Source organism: Durio zibethinus, chromosome 24 (assembly GCF_047325235.1).
Source record: "Durio zibethinus cultivar Kanyao isolate XHJ-2024 chromosome 24, ASM4732523v1, whole genome shotgun sequence".
Classification (NCBI taxonomy): Eukaryota; Viridiplantae; Streptophyta; class Magnoliopsida; order Malvales; family Malvaceae; genus Durio; species Durio zibethinus.
In genome coordinates, this window is record NC_143185.1 from 3,053,090 (window position 1) to 3,075,581 (window position 22,492).

Below are 22,492 nucleotides of genomic sequence, written 5' to 3' on the forward strand. Positions count from 1 at the left end.
TTTGTCATACGCTTTAGTTGACTCATCACATCCTTGGGATCATGCCAAGGTCACAAGAAATATATACAAGGACCTCGACTAATTTGTTTTGCTCTACAAGACTCATCTCTTCGTTATCATTTTTTTAACTGAGGTACTCCCCTTTTTTTATTCCTTTATGAAACTTTCCTCCTTAAAATCTTCATCGTCAAAAGACTTTGACTTATAAGGAGGACTAAGATTTCAAAGTGAAACTGTGACTAAGAGAAACTCAACTCCGAAGAAAGAGGAATGAAGTGGAAACCCCTCAAGAAAGGAAGAGATTTCAACAAAAATTTACTATGGTGAAATAAAAGTGGCAACGAAAACATTGATGGGGAAAGAGTAGAAGTAAAAGAAAATTAATATGATTAAAATGAAACTTTCAGGTAATCGCTTTTTGCTGACCTGCCTTACACTGGGGGCATTGATCATACATTCAACAATCTGATACTTAAACTATCGGTAGGAGGATAGAGTGTTAAGGTATTTGATGGTCAAAAGGGTATAGTGGTTTTTTCCATCTTAGAGGCCTTCAACAAACAACCAAGGTTATTTTTATCATTTATGCCGATCTGATATGTTAGGTCGATCTGACATGTTCAGTGCCACATAAGCTCGGCACTATCTTTATTTAATGGTCCTCTACAACTTATCTATAAATATGAAGGTCTAAGCATCATTAAGGCATGTTCAATTCAATTCCCTTCTCTCATTTCTACTTTCTTTCTGACTTCACTCTTTCTGAATTACGCGTCGGAGTACAAACATAAAGAACACACCCTACATTTGCCTCTAACTGCCCTTCTCTTCTGTCTTTCCAAAAACACCCCGTTGAAGCTTGCACCAATATATGTAAAAAGGTAATTTCTCATGAATTTATCAATTCAAAAATCCTTTATCGCTAAATAAAAAAAATACATATATAAAATCATATGAAACAAATGAAATTCAATTTAAACACTAGTGGGATAAAGCGAAACATGTTCTTAAAAAACTATCTTACCTACATTCAATTTCACTAGCAAAATTAAAGCACTACAATTTAAAAAGTTAAATCTTTTGTTTCTATTACTTGAAAATAGCATATGGCTATAATAAGTAAGCAAAAGGCCAACTATATATTTAGTTGAGCAAAACAATGGCCTCTCATGATGTTAATTAACAAACCAAAACAATTAAGTTCACAACTATAACTTAATACTTAATTATTAGACCTTTATTATTGTTTTTTTTTTTTTACTAATTCAAGGGCTTAGGGTGAATTAGGGAATGAAATTTATAAGGATTGAGATTTGAATCTCAATATTGTAAGAATTCACTTATTAGTAAATGAATCATTTTGAGTTAAATTTTATATTTTTCTTTGTAACATCTTTAACACATGACATAGTCATCCAAAAAAATTTTTATGCAACTATCAAATTTATGTGACATTAAGTAATAAAACTAACCATCAATTAATAGACTTAATGATGAGAGAAAGAAAGTGCATCTTTATCTTAAGAAAACGAATGGACTCAAAAGGATCCAAAACACATAATTTTAAGGTTTTAAGTTCAAATTGTAAAATTAAAAAGCATAGGATTTTATCATTTACATATAGCTCAAATAATATATATAAATTTTGTCAAGGGAGTTTGTAGTTTGCTAGCAAATAAATGTTGAATAAATAATTTTCTCTTAAAATAGAATTCACCCATTCGTACATTAAGGTTATAAGGATATATTCATGGCTACCAAAGGTTGTTGGCATGGGTTGGCATGAAAAGTGACCATTAAGGTTTTAGCTTCTACCACACTTTGCCACTTTAATACTTTCAATAATGTGTAATCAGAATGATGGTCCCACACCGTTATTACCTTTTCAAATAATGAATTTTTAGCCCCTTTTTTTTTTTTTAAAGTTTTATTTGTTAACAATTCTATAAAGATGAAAAAGGGTATAAAAATTTCCATAATGGAAACATATTAAATCTTCAATACCCTTCACCAACCTAAGAGGTATACATTTGCTCCAAATTATTTACCAATTTTGTTTGATTGGATGCATATTCAACCACTTTTGATTTATGACCAAGAACAATTAATTGTAGATAACATTGCTGTTGGCTTTTAAAATTATCTTCTACTTCTTAATTTTTGAAGTATTGTTTTTTGTTAACCCTAGGGATAAACACTCAATATATTTTATTTTACATCAAAAATATTGAATTAATTTCTTTTTTTAAGATAAAAGTTGAGGTTTATTAGCTAGGCAGATAATCTCTCTAATTTAACTCAAAATTGATAGGTCATAAATGTTTGAATTTAAATTTTAAATTTATTAACTATTATCTTTTAATGAATAAATTAAATTAAATATCGAATTCATTTAAATCCTTTTTTTCAAATACAAAATATATATATATATTTTTTTTCATTTCATAGATCTCTTTTCATTTTTAAGAGTTAACTCTTCAAGATTGAAGATAAAAACTAAATTTCAAAAGGACATATTTAAAATTATTATTGCAAATCTTTTTAAAATTTGAGATAATAATAAGGTATTTTTCTCAAGCTATTAAATCATAATCAACATCATAATCAATCTATTAAATCATAAAGCAAAGACAAAAAAAAAAAAAAAGCAAAAAAAAAACGTATTTTAGAAACGTAAAAAGTAAATAAATGAATATGACATTTTCTCAATTTCATTTGTCCATTAATAAACCACTTTCTAAGATTCCTCCTTTTGCATTAAATAAACTTATGGCGTTATGTAATAAAGCAAAGTAGTTTTCATTTATTTTAGTAAAAATATTTTAAGGAAAAAAATAATTACTTACATTTCAAAACTTGTATTACCACGCGCTTTGGTAGGCAGTCCAAGGCACAAACTATCGGACGTCCCATATTCCTTTAAAACATTCCGAACATGTAAGCTTAGCCGTGAGATTGAAGGACGTATTCACGCTACATAAAGAGCGAATGCTATTAATATGCAACATTAATTCCCGCGTTTTGTTGGCATTTATATATTGTAATTATTCCATTTTTTCACTAACAAAACAAAATAAAAAATGATAAATCATGTAAATTATTTCAAAATTTATCCCCTTTTTTCCCATTCCAAAATTTTGTATTTTTAAGTAATTATTTAGAATGTGTTTTATTTATTTTATTTTTTTTTGCTTTTGTAAGTTAATAATTTTAGGAAAGTGAACAACCAAATCCAAAATTTGTTTTGTTCAAAGGACAAACTTCAAATCTAGTAGCCATGATCTCTTTTCCTAAAATTAGGTTGTTTTACCAAATTTATTGTTACAATTTCAAAAACATTTATTGGTTGAAGTAGTTGCTAGTTAATGACTCCATTATCAAACCAACTTTTTTAAATATATATATATATATATATCAAATTATTTGATTCAATGATTGTGATATGATTTTTTTATTTAAAATAATTTTTTTTTTATAAAAAAATGGTCATAGTTAAAAATAAAAAAGCTTTTAGATGTTAAAATTTTAATTTTAAATATAATCTTATTTTTCAAAAATAATTTAGAAAACATAATTAATTATTTCTTAGATAGACTCCTAAGTTTTTCTTAAAATACAATCAAACAAATTAAAATCACAAAGATTTTTTTTAATTTTGTAAGCAAAAGCAGCTGTTTTTAATATTAGAAATGGGACCTCAAGAAAACATAAAAATATTATAAGAAATAAAATAATAAAAAATTGTACAAAAAAATTATAAAAGAAATAACTTTTTTTCTTTTTTGTCTTTTTTCTTTCTCTTAACACCAACCTGTACAACTCACAACTAATATCTCTCTCATTAAATGCTCCCTCTCAACAGGTATTCCGTATCTCCCTCATCATTTTCTGGAATTTCTGTAGAGGGAGGAAAAAAAAAGTTTTTCATGAGACGACGATGTTGAAAGATCAATCTTTCTAAAAGTTTTTCCCTCTTTTTTTTTAAATTTAATAATTCAGATATCTTTTTAACCTTGTTTTTCCTTTGACTTTCTTTCCATTCCCATTTTCTTTTTCTTCTTCTCTTTCTTCAATTTCTTCTTGCTTTTGTTGTTTTCTTGTTTCATGTTGTCTTCTCAATCATTTCTCAAAAACTAATTTTTTGTTATTTTTTCTATTCCAAATCCCAAGATTTCTGCAACCCAATTTCTTCTTTACACCTGATTAATCCAAATTCTCATCTGGGTATCTTCAGTTTTATGTTTTTTTTTTCTTGTAAAATTTCAAGTTTTTTTTTTTAAATTTTTTGATCATATTATAAGCTATTTCTTCTGCTGAATGAAGAAGAAAAACATATCTTTTTATTTGATCTTTCCAGAAAGAGAAGCTTCCAAGGAATCATCTGATTTTTTTTCTCTCCATTGTTGCATCATCAACATTTCTTTATCTCTTTCCCAATTTTTAATGATTTAATCTACACCAAAACCCCACCAAACCAGCTCGTTTAATCAGGGATGTTCTCTTAACCTATTCATCAAATCACATTCCAAAGTTCCCAAATTTTCCTCATCGTTTTTCCTTTGTTTTCCCTTTTCTTTTTCCTCTGTTTTCTTTGGATGTTATGGGTTGTGCTAGTTCCAGGCAAAAACGATGCCGGCATTGCCACGCTCCTTATTCACCTGTTGCAAGAAGGTATTCAGTGCACGTGCATCATCCTGCTCAGCACAAGGACGATAGCTACCATGTTGTAGCTTTAACATCCACCACATTAGGCACTCTCATGCTAGAAGCCAACCACCAAAACAATGGCACTAGCATCAACGTTGCAGCATTTCATGGCAATCTTGAGAGCGCCACTAAAATCAATGGGAATGTAAAGGAAGTTGAGGAGGAGAGTAAAGGGTTGGCTATGGAAGTGATTGAAGCAAAAGTTTGGTCGAAAATGATCCAAGATAAGATCCCAAAAGTTGTTCCCAGAACGCCTATCAGGACTCCTCCTGGAGAGCCTGAAACAATCAATACATGGGAAATGATGGCAGGACTTGAAGATATCAGTCCTCTTCGTTCTCCAAGTCATTTTAGGAGTTTTTCTTTTGATGTTGTTAGGAATTCAGCGCCAAAAGAAAATGGCATGGTGTCTCCAAAGCCTATGTGGCTTCAAAGTGAAGAAGATGGTAATCAGAAATCGGATTTGGGGATTACAGATTTTGATCCGGAAATTATTTCTAGCTTTAGGAAATCGCTTGAACAGCTTCCTCCTGATAACCCTTTTCATCTCAGGCCTCTGGAGAATGAACAAAAGCAAGATTCTGAGAAGAAACTAAATGATATTGTTGTTTCAGATCGTAAGCTTAAGAAGGATAAGGTTGTTCTGTACTTTACAAGTTTAAGAGGGGTTCGGAAGACATACGAGGATTGTTGTCATGTTAGAGTGATCCTGAAAAGCTTAGGAGTTCGTATTGATGAACGAGATGTTTCAATGCATTCAGGGTTTAAAGAGGAATTGAAAGAGCTAATGGGAGAAGGGTTTAAAGGTGGATTGCCAAGGGTATTTGTGGGGAGAAAACACATTGGTGGAGCTGAGGAAATAAAGCGAAAGCATGAAGAAGGCCAGCTAGAGAAGGAGGTTGAAGAGTGTGAAATGGTGGATGATGATGGTGGAGGCAATGGTGGAGCTTGTGAGGCTTGTGGGGATGTCAGGTTTGTGCCTTGTGAGACTTGTTCAGGTAGTTGTAAAGTGTATTATGAAGATGATAATAAAGAAGAAGATGATGATGATGATAAGTATGGATTTCAAAGGTGTCCTGATTGTAATGAAAATGGTCTTATCCGCTGTCCAATTTGCTGCTACTAATTAGTTCATGAAAAACATACAACTGTCCCTTCTATTTTCTTTTCTGGTGTTGTTTAAAAACCTTTTCTGTGTGTTGTTTGTTGTACAGTGAGGTGTTTCCATGATATATTTTCAGTATAATGAACAAGATAATGTATTGTTTATAAGCAGGTTTCTTTCTGATTACCAGTCATGTGCTCTTATGGCTGTATACTTACTATGTTTCCTTCTAAAAGGAAGCTTGTATACTTTCCAACTAATGGAGATTATACTTTGAGAGATGCAATTATAGCACCTTTTCTGAATCTTTGATGTTTTCCTCACTTTATTGGATTTGTACTATTGCAAGTAGTAATTTTTGTGTGTACCTTGGCAAAGAGCAATTTATCAGGTTGCAGAAACTAGAGGATGATTCCAGCAGGGCCCCAAAATTATTGGAGTAAAACCAAGAAACATTTCCATGCTAACTTTTCCAGGGCTATATCTGGTTTGATTCAAAGGCTCAACTCTCAGTTCCAAATTCTGGAAAAAAAAGCAAAGGGGAAAGAAAGCTAACTTGAGTGAAAACATAACTAGTTGAATAAATAAAAGATTCAAATGTCATTTTGTAGGAGTGGTTTGGTTGAATAATTCAATCCTCCTTTACAAATATACTAGCAATAGAGCATCTTATTATAAAAGCTATGAAGTAGTAGTAAATTAGCAGGCTCAGTTAGGTGAAGAATGCATCAGGGTCAGCACCGGCGAATGGCGGAAAGAAGAGGGACAATGTCAATCCTGTTTCTTTGGACAAAGGAGGCAAAGGATTGGTTGCTGCCCTTGATTCTTTCCAAGTTTTCAACCAATCAACACCAGGATCATTTCCTTCTTTGAGAGCTACAGATCAATCCCAAAAGGCATTGATGCCATTCAATATTTTCCTACACCAATTAAAAAGGCGGCATATCAGTTACCCATTATCTAACTTGAATTCCAAGAAACTGCAATGTCTAGAATTAACAATTCCATAATGAACTTATTCCTTTAGTTCCTAATTCTATTTGTCAAATGCTTCAGCAAGAAAATAACAATAGTTCCAGCTGATGTTACCGAAAAATTTATCAAAATTTGGCTGGTGATATCACGGCTATATTCAGCCATAGGAAGCTAAGATTTTCAAAGTTATCTATTGGATATTGATTTGAAATTTGTACAGGGTGTTGCACAGGCCCCGCGGCTGAGGATCATGTGAGATGCTTAAAAGAATTAGATATTAGCTCGGTGCCATTAATAAAAGACAGTGCTGCTAAATGGCATTAAAGATAATACAACTAATATAAGTAAAAGAAGTTTGCATATTTCTTCACTTCCTCATCTCCCATTTCAGAATCATTCGTCACTTTCACATACATGGGGGTTTTGGGGGCCTTTTCAGCTAGAAAATCACAACAGGGAACGTGCCATTTTCCCCGTCTAATCAAATCATATCCAAGGTTTTGGTTGTTTCAAATGGAAGAAAAATAGTGTTCAGAAGATTGCAACTCAAATGGAGAACAAACCCCTTCAAATCAGATGTCTGCCATAAATGTTTCCCCAAAACAGTTTCATTAATTTGAGGGAGGAAAAAATAAAAGAAGTGATCTAGATGTTACAACTTTTTACAAGGCCCCATCTTTATGAAATGACCTTATATTAAAAGGGAAAATGTATCAAAGCTTGATAATGGCTCTGTTTGTCTTGTTGTAGAGCAAAATCATGGGGAAGAAAAAGGCTTGCCCCATCCAATCTGTTTGATTTCGCTTTGGAATTATAATTTTACAAATATTATGTAATCATTTTTTTGGCCAATCACATCTCTAATGAAATTGACACATTTGGTTGATTTTCTAAAAGCAGGAAAGCTACTTGAGATAATCTGTTTAGGTTGCACTATAATTTACCCGTGTGAATTTCTTTTAAGAGCAGCATTTGGTTAGTCTGGTTTGCTGCATTCAGAAACTTAAAATTTTCATTTTTTTTTATGGCATGATTCGGGAATTAAGGCGAAAGTCAGTCCATAATTGAGACATGAAACTTGATAATAGCTCAAGAGTAGCGTATCAAGGAGTGCTCGATTGCCACCTTTTACAGCATGAAAAGTGTCAAATCAATTGGGGCAGAGAGGGAGGGGGCATTAAGAAACCATATATTAGTTGAGAAGAGATTAATGGGAGTGGGCACTATTAAGCCGGTCCGGTTTCTTAAATGTGAAAGCTAACAAGCACTCCAAAGCAATACAAGGAAATGACAAGAAAATGACAAAAATTAAAATTGTCATAGTCTAATATTATAGTATATATGAAAAAAATTAAAAAATATATTTTATATTTGATATATTAATATAAATTATAATATGTTAATTTTTATATTTTATATATATTTGATTTGAAATAAATAAATATGAATATATAAATTATCAAATTTAATATAAAAAAAACTTAAAAAATACACATAAAATGAGAAGTCAATCTCATTATTTCCATTCCCTGTTCAGTTTAAAAAAAAAAAAAGAAAAGCGATGTTGAAATCTAGAATTCTCTTTTGAATGCTAACGTTTGCTCAGGGGTAGCCATCTATCTTGGCTTTCTAGCTGGCATAATTGCCTTATCAGGACCAGTCCATTGCTAAATGAATTCACAAATTGTTGCTGGATCAGATTAAATGAGTCCTTCGGCATCACGTTCCTAATAGAACAGACTATGAATTGTATTCACACAGCAGCATAAATTAAGATGGGACAGTGACCAAAGATGAAATCACAATTTCTGGAACATGACGGTTTGGTGATGGTGTGATATGGGATCAGAATCACGCATTCAGCGGAGCAGAATAAGATGAAGATCGACATGAGTCAATTTCATCAGCAAACTGAAGACTCCAACATCAGATCCATTCCCCACGTTGCAAGATGAGGTCATCTTCAAACTCAAACATAGGAATCCAGATTCCAGACAAGTGGACATGTGATATTTCATTTCCTCTTCAGACATGTTAGAGTGAAAGCATGAAGTTCTACATCAAATTAAATGAACAAACACTCAGAAACGTCACATATAAATCCTACATTTACACCCATCTAACCTGCCGAAATCAGGGCAGAACTTTATTTTTATGCAAATACAAAGGATGGGAAAATACTACTAAAAAGGGTGTCATGTGCAACTTAAGTTTCTGTTTGTTTATTTCCATGGCTACCCAGATCAGCTGCAGCTTCAGCTGCACGGCTCAACATGCCAGAAACCCAAAGTGCTCCCTTGGCAAAGTAGCTGCTGTTGACTACAGCATTGGCAGCTGCTACTGCAGTTCTCCCCGTAAAAGTTGCTGCTGTTACAGCTGCAGTCCCGGTAGCTGATGCAACAGATTTGGTGATGTCTGAAACATGATACTTCTCATCCACTGATTTTACGGTTTCCATGCTAGTGTTGATCTTATCAGTTAGGCCAATTCTACTGCTAAGCTCCGCTACCCTGGCTGCTGCCGTAGCTGAGACCTGATAGGACTCGTCAAGTTCTTTGGCCTTGACAAGGGCATCTTTGCCCAAAACATATCCCTTGGCAAGCATTGTTTTGACAACAGTCACGGCTTCTCCAGGAGTAGAAACAAATTGGTCCATATGAGTAACCTGCTAAGATTATTGATGGTTTAGCACGATGAACTAAAAGAGAGCAACTCAAACCATAAAAAACAGCCCCGTATTCTTTACATGCAAAATCATTCCACATGACATGCATCAAATATCATGACGAAATTGGCAAGAAAAAACTCATCAAATTAATTGAAGCAGGTGAAGCAATCAATTGAGCCATTAGGAAAAATCCTATATAAGATAATCAAAGAAGAAAATGGCATATTAGTTTTTTTATCATGCAAAATCAAAAATGTTCCCATGCTCCATGTTGCTCATCATTCTGGCCAGAAAAACTAAGCCCCAAATTTGTGGATAGCTCCCAATTTCTTCATCATGCCAAAAATGCTACATTCATCTTGCATGATATAACCATTCACTAATTATGATTCTAGGAGCAGATTGAGATAGTAAACTCGGAATTGAAATAATCTTGAGAAAATTACAATTTATTCCTGTCTTCAACACTTATATTACCTTACTATCCTGTAATTCACATTCTTCAATTTTGATACCCAACAAATTCAAGATAGACCAACCAATCATGAAGTTCTGTTCATGGAGTTTCTAAAGGCAAATAAGAAAGATACTAAAATCACACACTCATGTAGGAGTCCCTTGCTGAGAGTCCAACAAGTAAAATGTGCTTATGGGGGATAGTGAACCAAGCAATCAACTTGCTGTCCTGATTAAAGAAATTAATGCATACCGTTGAGCTAGTATCCTCTTGAGTCTTCCAGGAAGAACCATCCCAAGGATATGCATCATCTACATATGAACCCCACCTTGATATGCAGACAGACTGATCAACAATTGTAGCTCCCTGACAAATCAAAATTTGGGCAATAATGAAAGAAACAATAGCTACAAAAATATCAGGAAGGCAGGATGCACGATGTTAAGTTGCTAATGTTCGGTGACATCCCTGCAATCTTGAGTTCGGAGGACATTTAAACAGCATAAAGAATCAAAGAATTAAGGACTCACCCCCCCCCCCCCCCCTTTTATTTTTGTCTGTCTATGCTGAACAAATTAAGGAATCATCACTCATCACTAGTTAACTCAACTAAGGAAAATTTAGAGGAAGATGACACCATATATTAGGATGCTAATGAGATTATCTGTACTGATTGGAAACGGAAAGAGATTAAGATTATCTTAACAATGATCTGTCTCAAATCTCAAATTTCAAATTGAAAGAATGAATTAGTCTCATTTTCATTTAGTCTCCATACCAGAACTCACTAGTTCCTCAGGAAATCAATTAGATTAACATCTTTATTTATAATTTTAATATGCTTATTATTTGTTTTTATGTGGAGTAGGAAGCAAAATCACTTTTAGATTCCAAATATTTCTTTGTGGAGATATTTACCCATTTGTAAGAACAGCTTCATCCGTGTTTCAGAAAAGCAAAAGGACAAGAGCAAGTTTTTCCAATAAGGAAGATGTTCGGAAGTTAGTTGATGAGCAATTTTTATTAATATCCAAGAATTTATTTTCTGATATAAGTTGCTAACCAGTGTATATTACCAGTCATACAATTTTAAAGCGAAGCAAGGGCGGGCTAATTGGCTTTCCAGAGTTATAAATTTTAAATTGACCGACTTGTTTTTTGATAGGGCAGTATCATTATTACCACTTTTCACCTTCTAGGCCAACTCACATGAAGCTGATGCACCAGATCGTATACCAAGTTCCCTGAATAGATAAGGACATGCAAACAAAGTTCTAAATTCTTTACAGACACACAAGATGTTGATATTGTAATATTATCTTTGTGGTTCTGCTAAAGTAAAATTGCCGGAATTAGACGAATATCAAATGAGTTGCGTACTTGGAAACCTATTTATCAGTTTTGATGCACACAGGACAAAAGGGTCACATATCAAAACAAAAACATACTGAGGAAAGAAAAGGATTAGAACCACCCAGGTAGCTAAAAGAACTCATTTGCAATTTTATTTTTTCTTTTAGAAAAGAAATGACTGTTATTTCACTCTCCGGAAGTTTAAATTGGAGCTTACACTGAGTAAGACGGCAGTTTCCAGCGAATAAGCATCTTTAAATGTCACATAAGCTGTACATGCATATTCCCCACATCTGTTTTCAGTAAAGAAAGCAGTTCTCTTCATTAAAGCATGAATTTGAAGAAATAACAGAATCAAAGAGATCATGCAAAGCAAGTATGACACCACTCCTATAATGGGCAGCCAGTCACATTCCCACGAGATTCACATAAGCACTACAGAACCTATTTCTATCAGCATCAGCATCCAATTACGCTTATCTTAGGTTTAAAGGAATGATTGACTATAAGCTAATGTTCATCAGCTAATCACATCACATTAATGCGTACATACAAAACAAGGTTATGTAATTTCAAATAAAAAGTAAAATTAAACATCTTGTTTATTGTAAACTCTCATTAGTTCAAGAAATATGTCATAGGTAAGGAAAAATGCACTTGCTGGCAAGTCAAATTTGTACAGATTATAGAATCATAATTGAGCAGACTCTGTTAAGAGACTGATGTCCATATTTAATCAGATCGAAAGTACCAAGTATCTAACAAGAAAGAATTTCAGACAAAAAAAGACCTCTCACTTTTGACTTTTCCTAAATGAGTAGGTAAACAATAAGTAAATTTAAACAGCTTGATCATAAAACCCTCCTTGATTCCAGAAACCTGTCACAAGAAAGGAAAAAGGAACTTGCTGCTAAGTTACATTTGTACAAATTATGGGAATCATAACCTGAAGAAATTCTACTCAAAGATATTGATTTTCCATAAAAATCAAGATTGAGATTATCAATTATCCAACATGAAATCATTTCAGACAAAAGGCTTCTTAGCTTTTGACTTTTTTTCTCAAAGAACCAGTGACCAATAAGTCCAACAAGTTTACAAATGCACAATAAATCTAAACAAAATCGTGAAAAATATCTATAATGGAAACTATGTGGTGTGCATTCAGTGACCAAAAACTGAGTACCAAAAGACTACCTGATAATTTTAACATGCTCAATTGCACCACAGTAAGCAAAAAAGTCCTGAAGATCCTTCTCAGTAGCTTTTGGTGATAAGCTTGTAACTTCAGCAGCATAACCACCGGGGTACATTGTCTTACAGTTTTCAATGAGATAAAGCCTGCCGAGAAGAAACTATTTGACGGTATTTAAATAAAATTTTAGAAGCCAACTTCAGTGAAGGTAGGTTGATAAATTAGAAATCATCCTTGTTCATTCAATACTGTATAATGCTGAAACCATTGCAATTCCATGGACAAGGCCATTTCTTTTGCAGAAATAGCTAAGATAAGGGTAATTTCAGAAAGAGATAAAAGGCTTTATCATCTTGGGGCAGTGTTACTTATGAATGATTCTGAGGTCAATTATCCTCAATGGTCCCAAGCGCTCATCTATCCTCGCATAGGTACAAAAAGAAAGCCAAAAAATTCTTGGATGCTTCTAAAATCTAATAAAAATGCCGTGCTGTTTTGATTGTAGCTCGGTTTTCTAGTATTGACTAGTCCGATTTCAACATTAACATATTCGAATTGCCATTAATACATTGCCAAAGCTATTTACAAAGTGGAGTTAAAATCTGTAATCCCAAGTAAGGTGCCTTAATCTACTCCAAGATCTGCTAAATGCACCATAAGAAATCTTAGTTCAAGTCAAAAGCAATAAAGGGGAGGAGCCTTGGGAACAGCCATAGCCCATACAATCCTCCAAAAAAGAACCAGCTTTCATTGTAAGGAAGAATACAAGTCAAACAATGCAAGCGTGAAGCAAGATTATCAAACTTTTTGGCTAAAGTGCCAAAAAGGGCTCAACTTACATTAAAGAATAAAACTTAAGTACTTAACTATAAAAAATATACATTAAAGAATTCAATATTCAAAAACAATCCTCATGATATTACAGTGGAAAAGGGGTACCAGGAGGAGCAAAATCAGGAAAAAGGAAAGAACTAAGAACAAAAAATGATCATAGCTGATCAATAATGGGGATCAATAATGAGTGAAAAAATCAAAATATTTTCCACCAAAGATCGATGTAAAAGCCCTGAATTTCCAACAACCAATCAAACAACTTAAAAGTAACATGGCTACTAATTGTCATAAACATGCTTGAAACTGATTATTTGCCAAGCATATACTGAATGATATTCTTGAAAAACCTGATTTATAATGAAAACCCACATAGGAAAAAGGGCAACTGAACTCATTAAAGCTTAAAGTTTGCAACAAAGTCAATAAAAAAACTGATAAAATAAGCTGAAATGAAGAACTGGGTGTCATTGAATTTGCAAGAAAAAATAGGAAAATAAATGGAGGATTTATGAAAATGATTATATAATTACACACCTGTTGTTTTTGATCAGATGATTTAGAGGTTCAGCATTATCAGAAAGAAAGGAAAGAGTGACAGAAGAGACATCTAACCGACACAACCTCCACCTGCTGACTTGGTGAGGTGATTTTACCAGATGCCAGATGGCCACAACCCCACTCTCGTCAATGGAGCGTTAATGTTAAACAATAGAGAATCGGTCTAGGCTCCCTTATACCCAAAAAAAAAATCACAAATTCATTCATTATTAAAAGGCATTTAGAGTTGGTCTCAAGTCTTTTCATTAATTAAGAAGTATAAAAATTAAAGTAAAAATTTTCTCACAAGCAAGTAATTTCCTATTAGAAGTGTTCCACAAGCAACAAATAATACAAAAAAAAAATGTTGTTTTTGTTCATAGGCTAGAACTCTCTTTCAATGTATTAAAATCATCAACCAATTAGTTGAACTTAATTTTTATTATTCTTATTTTATTTTTCCTTTAAAATCTAAAGCCATAAAAAACAATGTAGGGTGGTTATTTATTTTATTTTTTATATTTAAAATTATCAAAAATTAAATCATAATAATTCAAATTCAAATGTTTACATTTTACCATTAAAACACAGTTTATGGGAATAGTTATTAAATTTTGACATATATATAATTTATTTTAATTTGTTACTAAAAAAGGTGATAGAATAATATAGGAAAATATCATTCAAATTGATATTTTAACCGAAAATTCAAATTGAACAAAATTTATATATATATTCTTAGAGTCTATATAGCTATTATTTTTTATTAGACAGTCCAATCTTATGGCAACCAAAAAAAGAAAAGGAAAGGGAAATTTTCATACCACAAAATCAGATTGAGCATATGCCAAAGAAAATACAAATAGGCATAATTTATATGAAGACCCAAGTGGCTAAACTTTAAGGGCTCTTTTGGATTTGGAATTTTGGATGCTGAATTTAGTTGCCTTTTATTCAATCATTTTCATTCATTGAGAAATTTGACGATTTGCTTAAAATAACTTTTCCCTTTTATTTTGCTCCTTTAATCATTGCCTTGGCCTGCACTTGAAAGGCAACTTTTCTTGTTTGTGCCTAAAGGCAAAAAAAAAAAAAAAAATCAATGCCTCATGTTTTTAAAGGAAAAAAAATGTGTCCATCCTAAAATATTTGTCATATATTAATTTTCATAGAATTTAAAAAAAAATTAATTTTAATATATTTAATATTAAAATTTAAATTTTTTATAAAATTAAAATTTCATGATTTTTAATATCAAAAAATAAAAAATTAAGAGTTTTAGATGTTTAAAAAAAATAAAACATAATTTTATGATATCCAAAAAAAAAAAAAGGTTGGATTAAAAAAATGAGACAGAGGGAGTATATATTTCAGCTAATTTTCTGGAGACTTAAATATTGCCTTTAGTTATATACTTATTAATGTTTCTAGCAACCATGATTAGAGCCAGTGAATTATGTTGCAAAGGTTTTAGGTCATCTTCTCATTCACTTTGCATAGCTTAAGATACTAACCAACTAAAAAAGAATTAAAATAATTATACATATATATAAAAAAATTATTAATCCACTGTAATAATATTTTTAGATTCTACAAACAAAGTTAACAAAGTGATACATATTCTTTAGATTATAACACAAAATAAAAAAAGTTAATTAAAGAATGAGATGTATAACAACTTGTGAAATTAAAATTTCACTTCAAATGTATAAAAAAAAAATATATATATATATATATATATATATTTCCCTCATGTGCTTGAAGTTAAATAATTTTTAGCCAAATCATCCAATCTTGTTATTAAGATAAATTTGAATTGATGTGCATTTCCATGGGTCGACAATGGCTTCATAATTATAATCTCTCATTGCTTCTTGGATTTGCAGTGATTCTTAAACCTAATTGATTTTTCTAAATGGTGATTCAGTTTTGGTAGTTAAGTAATCTTTGTATACATGCTGCTGTATGGTAATGTCTTTCAACCTGTTATAATTCACTTTTTCAAAGCTCTATTTTGGATTAGTGATCATATATAATGACCTCTGTCAATTATTAGTTTTTTCAAATAAAAAAGTGAAAACTCTCATATCTTGATTAAAATAAATGATTTCATTGCCATGCATGTCCTATTTTCATTAATTAGCACTCCCCTATCTCAAAATATTTGTCATATATTGAATTTTACGAAATTTAAAAAGAAAGTTTTGACTTCAATGTATTTAATAAAAAATTTTAAAATTTTTAATAAAATTAAAGTTTTAAAATTTTTAATGTCAAAAAGTAAAAAAAAAATCATAAAAAATAATTTTAAAATATAAAAAAAATAAGACATAATTTTGAGATATCTCAAAAAAGAAAGATGGACAACAAAAATGGGATAATGGGAGTAAAATATTTATACAAATTAACAAATTGAAAAAGTTGCATGAGTTTTTTTCATGCTAAGGGAAGCATAATCCACCAAGTAATTATTCATAAAAGAATCATGATTCCTAGATATTGCACTTGTTTAAGACATGACTCTATAAAAATTTTAGTTATGATTTCTTAAGTTTCATGCAAATTTATGAGTTATAAGTAAAGTCCCATTGTTTGTCTTGTATATACATAGTGAAATTTAATTATATTGATTTAATGCAAAAAAAAAAAAAAAAAAGCTTGAGTTTAACGCCAACTCATCTATAATTAAATATAAATAAAACACAGAAATTATTATATTATAATTCATATTAATTCATCAAACACAAAATATATAATTTTATTTTTATCAAGCCCATTATCAATTCTTTTTAATTCTAAATCTTTTTTTTTTTTTTGGGTATTATTTTGTGATGTAAGGATAATATTAAAGTTGATATATGAGTATCAACAATAGATCTATCGATCTAGTCATATCATTCAAAACATGTTGACTAAAAGATCAACAAGTTTCTGAAACTATAGTACATCATGTTCCTGATGACTAGACATTGGTTGGATTCGGATTATGATTCAACTTTGCCTGTGAAACTTGTTAAATTAAGAACGTACAATAAAGAAGAGAATTCGTTTTATGATCCAGGATTTCTGTCTGTCTTAACCCTTTCTAGCATATGTTTCTTTCAGAATGATTAGAATTACCATAGTCGATTTACTCCTTCCTACCCTCTTTTGTTTTAACAGCAGAAAGGAACATTTTTTTTCGTTTCTTTTTTACTTTTTAGCACCGATACTGACATGCATTGTGAAAGTCAGATTGCTGGTGCTAATAATTTATATGATATAGAGTATTAAAATTTTAATTTTATTAATTAAAATTTAAATTCTAACAGCTTCAATTACAATAAATTATTCAGATTGTAGGTATTTTTCAAGGGATATATTTAATATTATAAGAAACAATATTATTAGTTAGTGAATTGATTAATAAATAAACAAACAAGAAATGAAAACTCCTAATTAACATGTAGGTCATACTTAGCAAAACTTAATTAGTATTCCATCAAATCACTCTCTAATAATGATTTTGGTGCTTTTCGTATTGCATTATAGCACGCACTTGATCCCAACTTGCCGACAAAAAGCTTAGGATCAACACATTCTTCCAATTTGCCTATCTTGTTTCAAAAGACAACCACCTTAATCATATTAATTTCATGAAAATTAATATATTATTTAAACTAGTTTGATTTAAAAAAGCAAATTCGACCTAATTCTTTAAATAAGATATATATACTTATCATTAAATCAAATAGTCGGATACTAATATACAAACCAAAAACGGCATAGGATATAAATTAATTAAGCTTGTCTCATGCCTACAAAAGTAATAGCATCACCATTAAAATTAAAGGCTTTTGCTAGTGCAAGTCCTTTTATTATACAAAGTAATTACAGTGCACACCCTTCCACATGGGGGAGCATGCATCTTAAAATATATTATAAATTTTGTTTGATCTAGTGACCAATACCTAGCAAGAAAGAAAGTAGGAGAAACAAAAGGTGGTTTATTATCACATAATTAAACTCCTAATTATAGCAGCCTCAGCACTATCAGCATCAATTGTAGCCAAGAGCTGGGACAGTCGTTCACTCAGATCGTCCACCTCCCTATGCAAGCTTCTAATGTAATTGCAAGTCTCTTGCAAAACCTTGGATGCTGATACCTGCAGGAGTACGGTCAAATTCAATGCCATGTTAAACCATAAGTCACTTTCTTCTGACAAATCTGCTGACATTATTATTTTGCTATAATGTCGATTTATATACAACAAATAGTAATTCATAATCAAATCGACCTAAGTCGACAAAGTACACTGTTGAGGGGTTGTGCATTATACCCCACATACTGAGGCTAGGACTGTGCTTTAGTTAACTAAACAGGATGGTTCTGGCTTCCTCTTCCAGGGTCAAACTAAGCAGGCCACTGTTCTAAGTCAATGAGAAGCTGAAACCCATGAAAATATGTTTCCTTGACATCCGGGGTCAAGTTTTATAACTGATTTTTTCGAAGATTACTATTATTATAACTGAAATATGCAATTCCCATGCGGGCTGTGGCACATGCACGGGGGGGGGGGGGATTAGAATACGTTACGGTTTCCACACCTTGCCTGCAACTTTGCATTTAGAAAAAAAATCAACTTGTTTTGGCTTGATCTTCTTGAAACAGAGATGGAGAAAGAGAGAAGTATACCTTGTCAGATCGCCTATCACGAATCTCAGGAAGAAGTTGGCGTAACTTGGAGACAAGTTCAATGATCTGATCATCTGAAATCCTGGAAACACCTGCTGTCGACTGCCTCGACCTTCTGTTTGACATCTTGGAAATTAACAGAATAAGGTCTTATATTAGTCAGCTGCTTCCAAAATAAATGAGCAAAAACCAAGAAATGTGCTTGCCCTTAGTATAAGCCTACGCGTTTAAAGTTTCAACAACAACCAACGCCCAAGCTATAGCCAGAGATATTAAGATATGTAAATAGGGATGGAAAAGAACTACATATATACTTAGCAAGAATGGAAAAGGAAAGAAGAAGAAGAAGAAGAAGAAGAAGAAGAAGTAGAAGAAGAAGAGGAAGAAGGAGTAGTGTTAGATATAAGATGTGAAGAATTGGAGAAAGTGATGAGAGGGATATAAAGAGGAAGGAAGGACCACTCGAAGGGGAAGTGAATGAGAGAAAGGAGAGAGAGAGCGAGAGAATACAGTAACACAGACAGTGTGTTGGATAAGAAGAAGACAAGTGCATTGGAGAAAGCAAGAGTTGTAAGGAGCTTTGGTTTTGAAGTGAAAACTTGAAAGAGAGAGACAGAGAGGGAAAGAGAGAAGTGGTGATTAAACCCTTGTTGTTTATGTTCCCAACTTTGGGTTTGATACCAAGTCGGCTTAAAGAAATGTGTTTGTTTTTGAGCTAACATTGTGGGCCTTCATGTGCATGTCTCAATACGCCATACCCATGTGATCATCCTCTTCTTCCTCTCCAATCACCCTCTTTTAAACACTGAATTCCACAACCCCCAAATCAGCTTTTGACACTTCTACATGTTATTCTCATTCAAAAAAACAAAACCTGTTTTGTTTATCAACTGTTTTTCCTTCTTCTTTCTTCTTAAAACTCCTATGTTTCAGCTGCTCTCTGCCTTTGCTTCTCCACTACTCAATCTTTTGACATGATTCTGATCCTTTCAGTTTGTTGTTTTCGAATTTTTTTAATTAATGAATTGTGATGGCATGACATTTTAGATTCTTTTATTGTGCCAAAGAAAAAAAAAAGAATTGTTATTAGTTAATGGAAAATGTTTTTTTTATAATATTTTTAGATTTTGTTTGATCTTAATCTATTATTCAACGATTTTTAAGGATGCATTGTTTGGCTCTTGGCTAACATTTAGTGCATTTAAAATTTTAATTTCATTGAATTGCTAGGCACAAGAAAAATGGAAAAGACGGTAATTGATGATAAGCATGTGCACCAACACCCATGATTTCCCAACACTTTCCGATGAAATTTTAGGCCCATTTGAAAGAGCGGATCGATTTTTATGAGATTAAAAATAACAATAAAAATTATATTAATTATTATAATAATAAAATTAAATATTATTATAATAAAATTAAAATTAATGGTAAAATATATATTTTGATGTAAATATAATAATTATAGTGAGATGAAGGATAATGAAAAAAAAATTATCATTAAGGACATTAATTTAAAAATATATTGATAAATTATTTTTATATATATTTTAAAGATATTTAACATTTAAAATTTTAAAAATTTTATTCAATCAAATTATTGACACATTATTTTATACATTTATTTAAATATATTAATTAATATATTTATAATTATATAAAATTATTTATTATTTTAAATGAATATATAATTTGAAAACCTCTAAATAGAAATTTTGAAAAGTAAACTAACAAAATGAAAAAAAAAAAAAAAAGAGAGTTAAAAATAAAAAATTTAAAAACTTTTAAGTAAAATAGTAAATTAACAAAATGAAAAGAAAAATATTGAAAAAACAAAGAAAAGGATAAAAAAAATGCTAAGTGTAATGCAATTGGATCTACAATTCTTAATTGGATCCATGAGAGTACAATCGATCACCGAAGGTACAGCGTGATTAAAACACTCTCCATTGTACTGTTCTTGTTTGTCAGACACATTTGTGATACGAATGAAGGCTCCAACCACATCGTACCAGAGCTACTCACAGATCCAAATGAGCTCTTTGTTGATCAAGTAATTTGTTTTTGACCGAAGCAGGTAAAAGTTTTTTTTTTTTTTGTTAATGAGAAATTTTAATTAATAATTAATTAATAAGTGGAAAAATCTCAGTCTATCTCTCTCAAATAATTAATTTTTCTTCCTTGATTTGGACATAACTACGTGAGTGTTGGAAACCCTTACGATCTTCAAACCCTGGAAATTTACCTAACTCTTCACTCATTCACTGGCACACACGACATGACAAGTGGCATGTTTTAGCCCAGTACATTGTATTATAGAGAAGGGATTATATAAAACATTCATTTAATATTAGTTTATATTATTTTATTTAAATTATGTTACATAATTATATTAATAAAAAATTTATAATTTAATTATTACATATAATATAAAATAAATGATTAATGTTTAATAATATAATTATACGATATAATTTAAATGGAAAAACATAGATTGATATGAAATAACTATTTTATACAATATTTCTTTTATATTATAAGGATGGAAATTTTCTAAAACAACCGTATGAATATGAAATTTCCATGCTTTTGTCTAGCAGAGTCACGTGTCGGTGTCACTAGCAAAAACAAAAAAAAAAAGATCTTGCCTTGCCCCTTCTCCAAGGACCCCCCCGCTTCCTAGTTCTCTGTTGCTCTCACTTTCTCTCCATCTTATTACTCCAACATCTACACAGATTATTTAAGTTTTTGCCAACCACATGTTCTTGAATCAACATGATGCTGGGAATCTTTGATGTTCCCAAACCTCATATTTTATTTCAATATATATATATATATATATTAAGTTACAATATGCAGAATCTAAAATTTAATTTAATTAATTCATATAATTTAAAAAACAGTAAAAATATTTGAAGTTTAAATTTTAATATTTATAAATTTTTTTTCTATCTTATGGCCTTAATTATATAAAAAATGTTACAATATGCAACATGAATATGCCAGTTAGCTAGGTTTTGACAATTTTTCTAGTTTCTTTTAGGGTGGCCTGTTTTCCTCGATCAGGTATATTTTTTCCTCCCTAAGGAAAATCAATAATAGTTACTAACATGTGGATTTTGGGTACCTGTTCACATGATAATCGATAATTATGTGGAAGAATCTTGTAGGATAATAGACTCACACTTTCCCTTATCTTCTTCTCTTTTCTTTATAATTTCCGATCTTCAGCTACCACTTAGCTATTGTGGTAATTCCACTTTTGAAATGATTGAGGGAAATAGATTATTATGTCACATATTCAATTAATTCAAATATTTATGAGACGTAACTGTAGTAGCCTGACCTAATATAACTTGGGAGATATAATGAGATTTAGCAACATATTTTCAATCGTTGCAAATATAATGAGATCTTACAATGATATTTACAGTCATTACAAATTGTAATTGCTAATAGGAATAGTCCATTTTTTAGTAGTGCTTTGATCCAATTAGTTTCATAATTGTATCTATAAAAGACGTGTTGTAAATATGGGCTAACGTTCAAGCCTTTAGATATATAGCATAACAAGTTTTCATAAATTTCAGATGATTTTGTGAGATATAAGAGGCGCCATAATGATTAAATAAAGTGTTAGAAGGTTAAAAACATTGTGTAAATATAATGTCGACTAAGAGTATTGATTTACTAAATAAAATTTGATGAATTCTAAAGAAAAAAAGTTATAGATATATATATATATGTATATATGACATGACATATTCAAGAAACAACATATTAATTATAGATCATCTTGAGTCAAATTGAAAGCAGCTACATATAAAAAAAATTGAAGTACATACATGAATTTTCCACGCAACATCACTCTTTAACTCGAAATGTCTCAGTCTTGTGGTAATTGCTTTTAATCAATTTGATCATGCATGCACCTTTTCCTTATATAGATGCTATTATATATAAATATATATATTTTTTTAGTATAA

The 22,492-nt window shown here is 31.1% G+C and overlaps 2 protein-coding genes and 1 pseudogene across 4 annotated transcripts; 1 reads left to right on the top strand and 2 right to left on the bottom strand.

Moving 5' to 3' along the window:
• Window positions 1-3,819: 3,819 nt before the first annotated feature.
• Window positions 3,820-5,980, top strand: LOC111315966 (uncharacterized protein At3g28850 pseudogene; annotated as a pseudogene). Its single transcript, XR_016333406.1, has one exon. The product of XR_016333406.1 is annotated as an uncharacterized protein At3g28850 pseudogene (transcript).
• Window positions 5,981-8,775: 2,795 nt separating this feature from the next.
• On the bottom strand, window positions 8,776-13,987 carry LOC111315967 (binding partner of ACD11 1-like). Of its 2 annotated transcripts, none has more exons than XM_022917989.2 (5): window positions 13,829-13,987; window positions 12,463-12,606; window positions 11,483-11,558; window positions 10,165-10,278; window positions 8,776-9,452 (listed from the first exon to the last, which is right to left on the bottom strand). In XM_022917989.2, the coding sequence occupies exons 2-5, from the start codon at window positions 12,576-12,578 to the stop codon at window positions 8,994-8,996; spliced, it is 765 nt and encodes a 254-aa protein (XP_022773724.2). In that variant the 5' UTR covers window positions 12,579-12,606; window positions 13,829-13,987; the 3' UTR covers window positions 8,776-8,993. The 2 variants fall into 2 exon arrangements, with proteins under 2 accessions (XP_022773724.2, XP_022773725.2); XM_022917990.2 differs by having other exon boundaries at window positions 12,463-12,620; window positions 13,829-13,968.
• Window positions 13,988-17,580: 3,593 nt separating this feature from the next.
• LOC111315969 (transcription factor PRE5-like) lies at window positions 17,581-19,059 on the bottom strand. Its single transcript, XM_022917992.2, has 2 exons — window positions 18,507-19,059; window positions 17,581-17,976 (listed from the first exon to the last, which is right to left on the bottom strand). Exons 1-2 carry the CDS (start codon window positions 18,630-18,632, stop codon window positions 17,824-17,826), a joined length of 279 nt encoding a protein of 92 aa, XP_022773727.1. The 5' UTR covers window positions 18,633-19,059; the 3' UTR covers window positions 17,581-17,823.
• Between the last annotated feature and the right edge of the window lie 3,433 nt (window positions 19,060-22,492).

Coding starts and splice junctions, on each gene's coding strand:
- LOC111315967 (XM_022917989.2), bottom strand. CDS start 12,578: ATGTACCCCGGTGGTTATGCTGCTGAAGTTACAAGCTTATCACCAAAA. Junction 10,279..11,482: donor AAACTGCCGTCTTACTCAGT/GTAAGCTCCAAT, acceptor TTGATTTGTCAG/GGAGCTACAATTGTTGATCA. Junction 9,453..10,164: donor AAGAGGATACTAGCTCAACG/GTATGCATTAAT, acceptor TAATCTTAGCAG/GTTACTCATATGGACCAATT.
- LOC111315969 (XM_022917992.2), bottom strand. CDS start 18,632: ATGTCAAACAGAAGGTCGAGGCAGTCGACAGCAGGTGTTTCCAGGATT. Junction 17,977..18,506: donor GTGATAGGCGATCTGACAAG/GTATACTTCTCT, acceptor GTACTCCTGCAG/GTATCAGCATCCAAGGTTTT.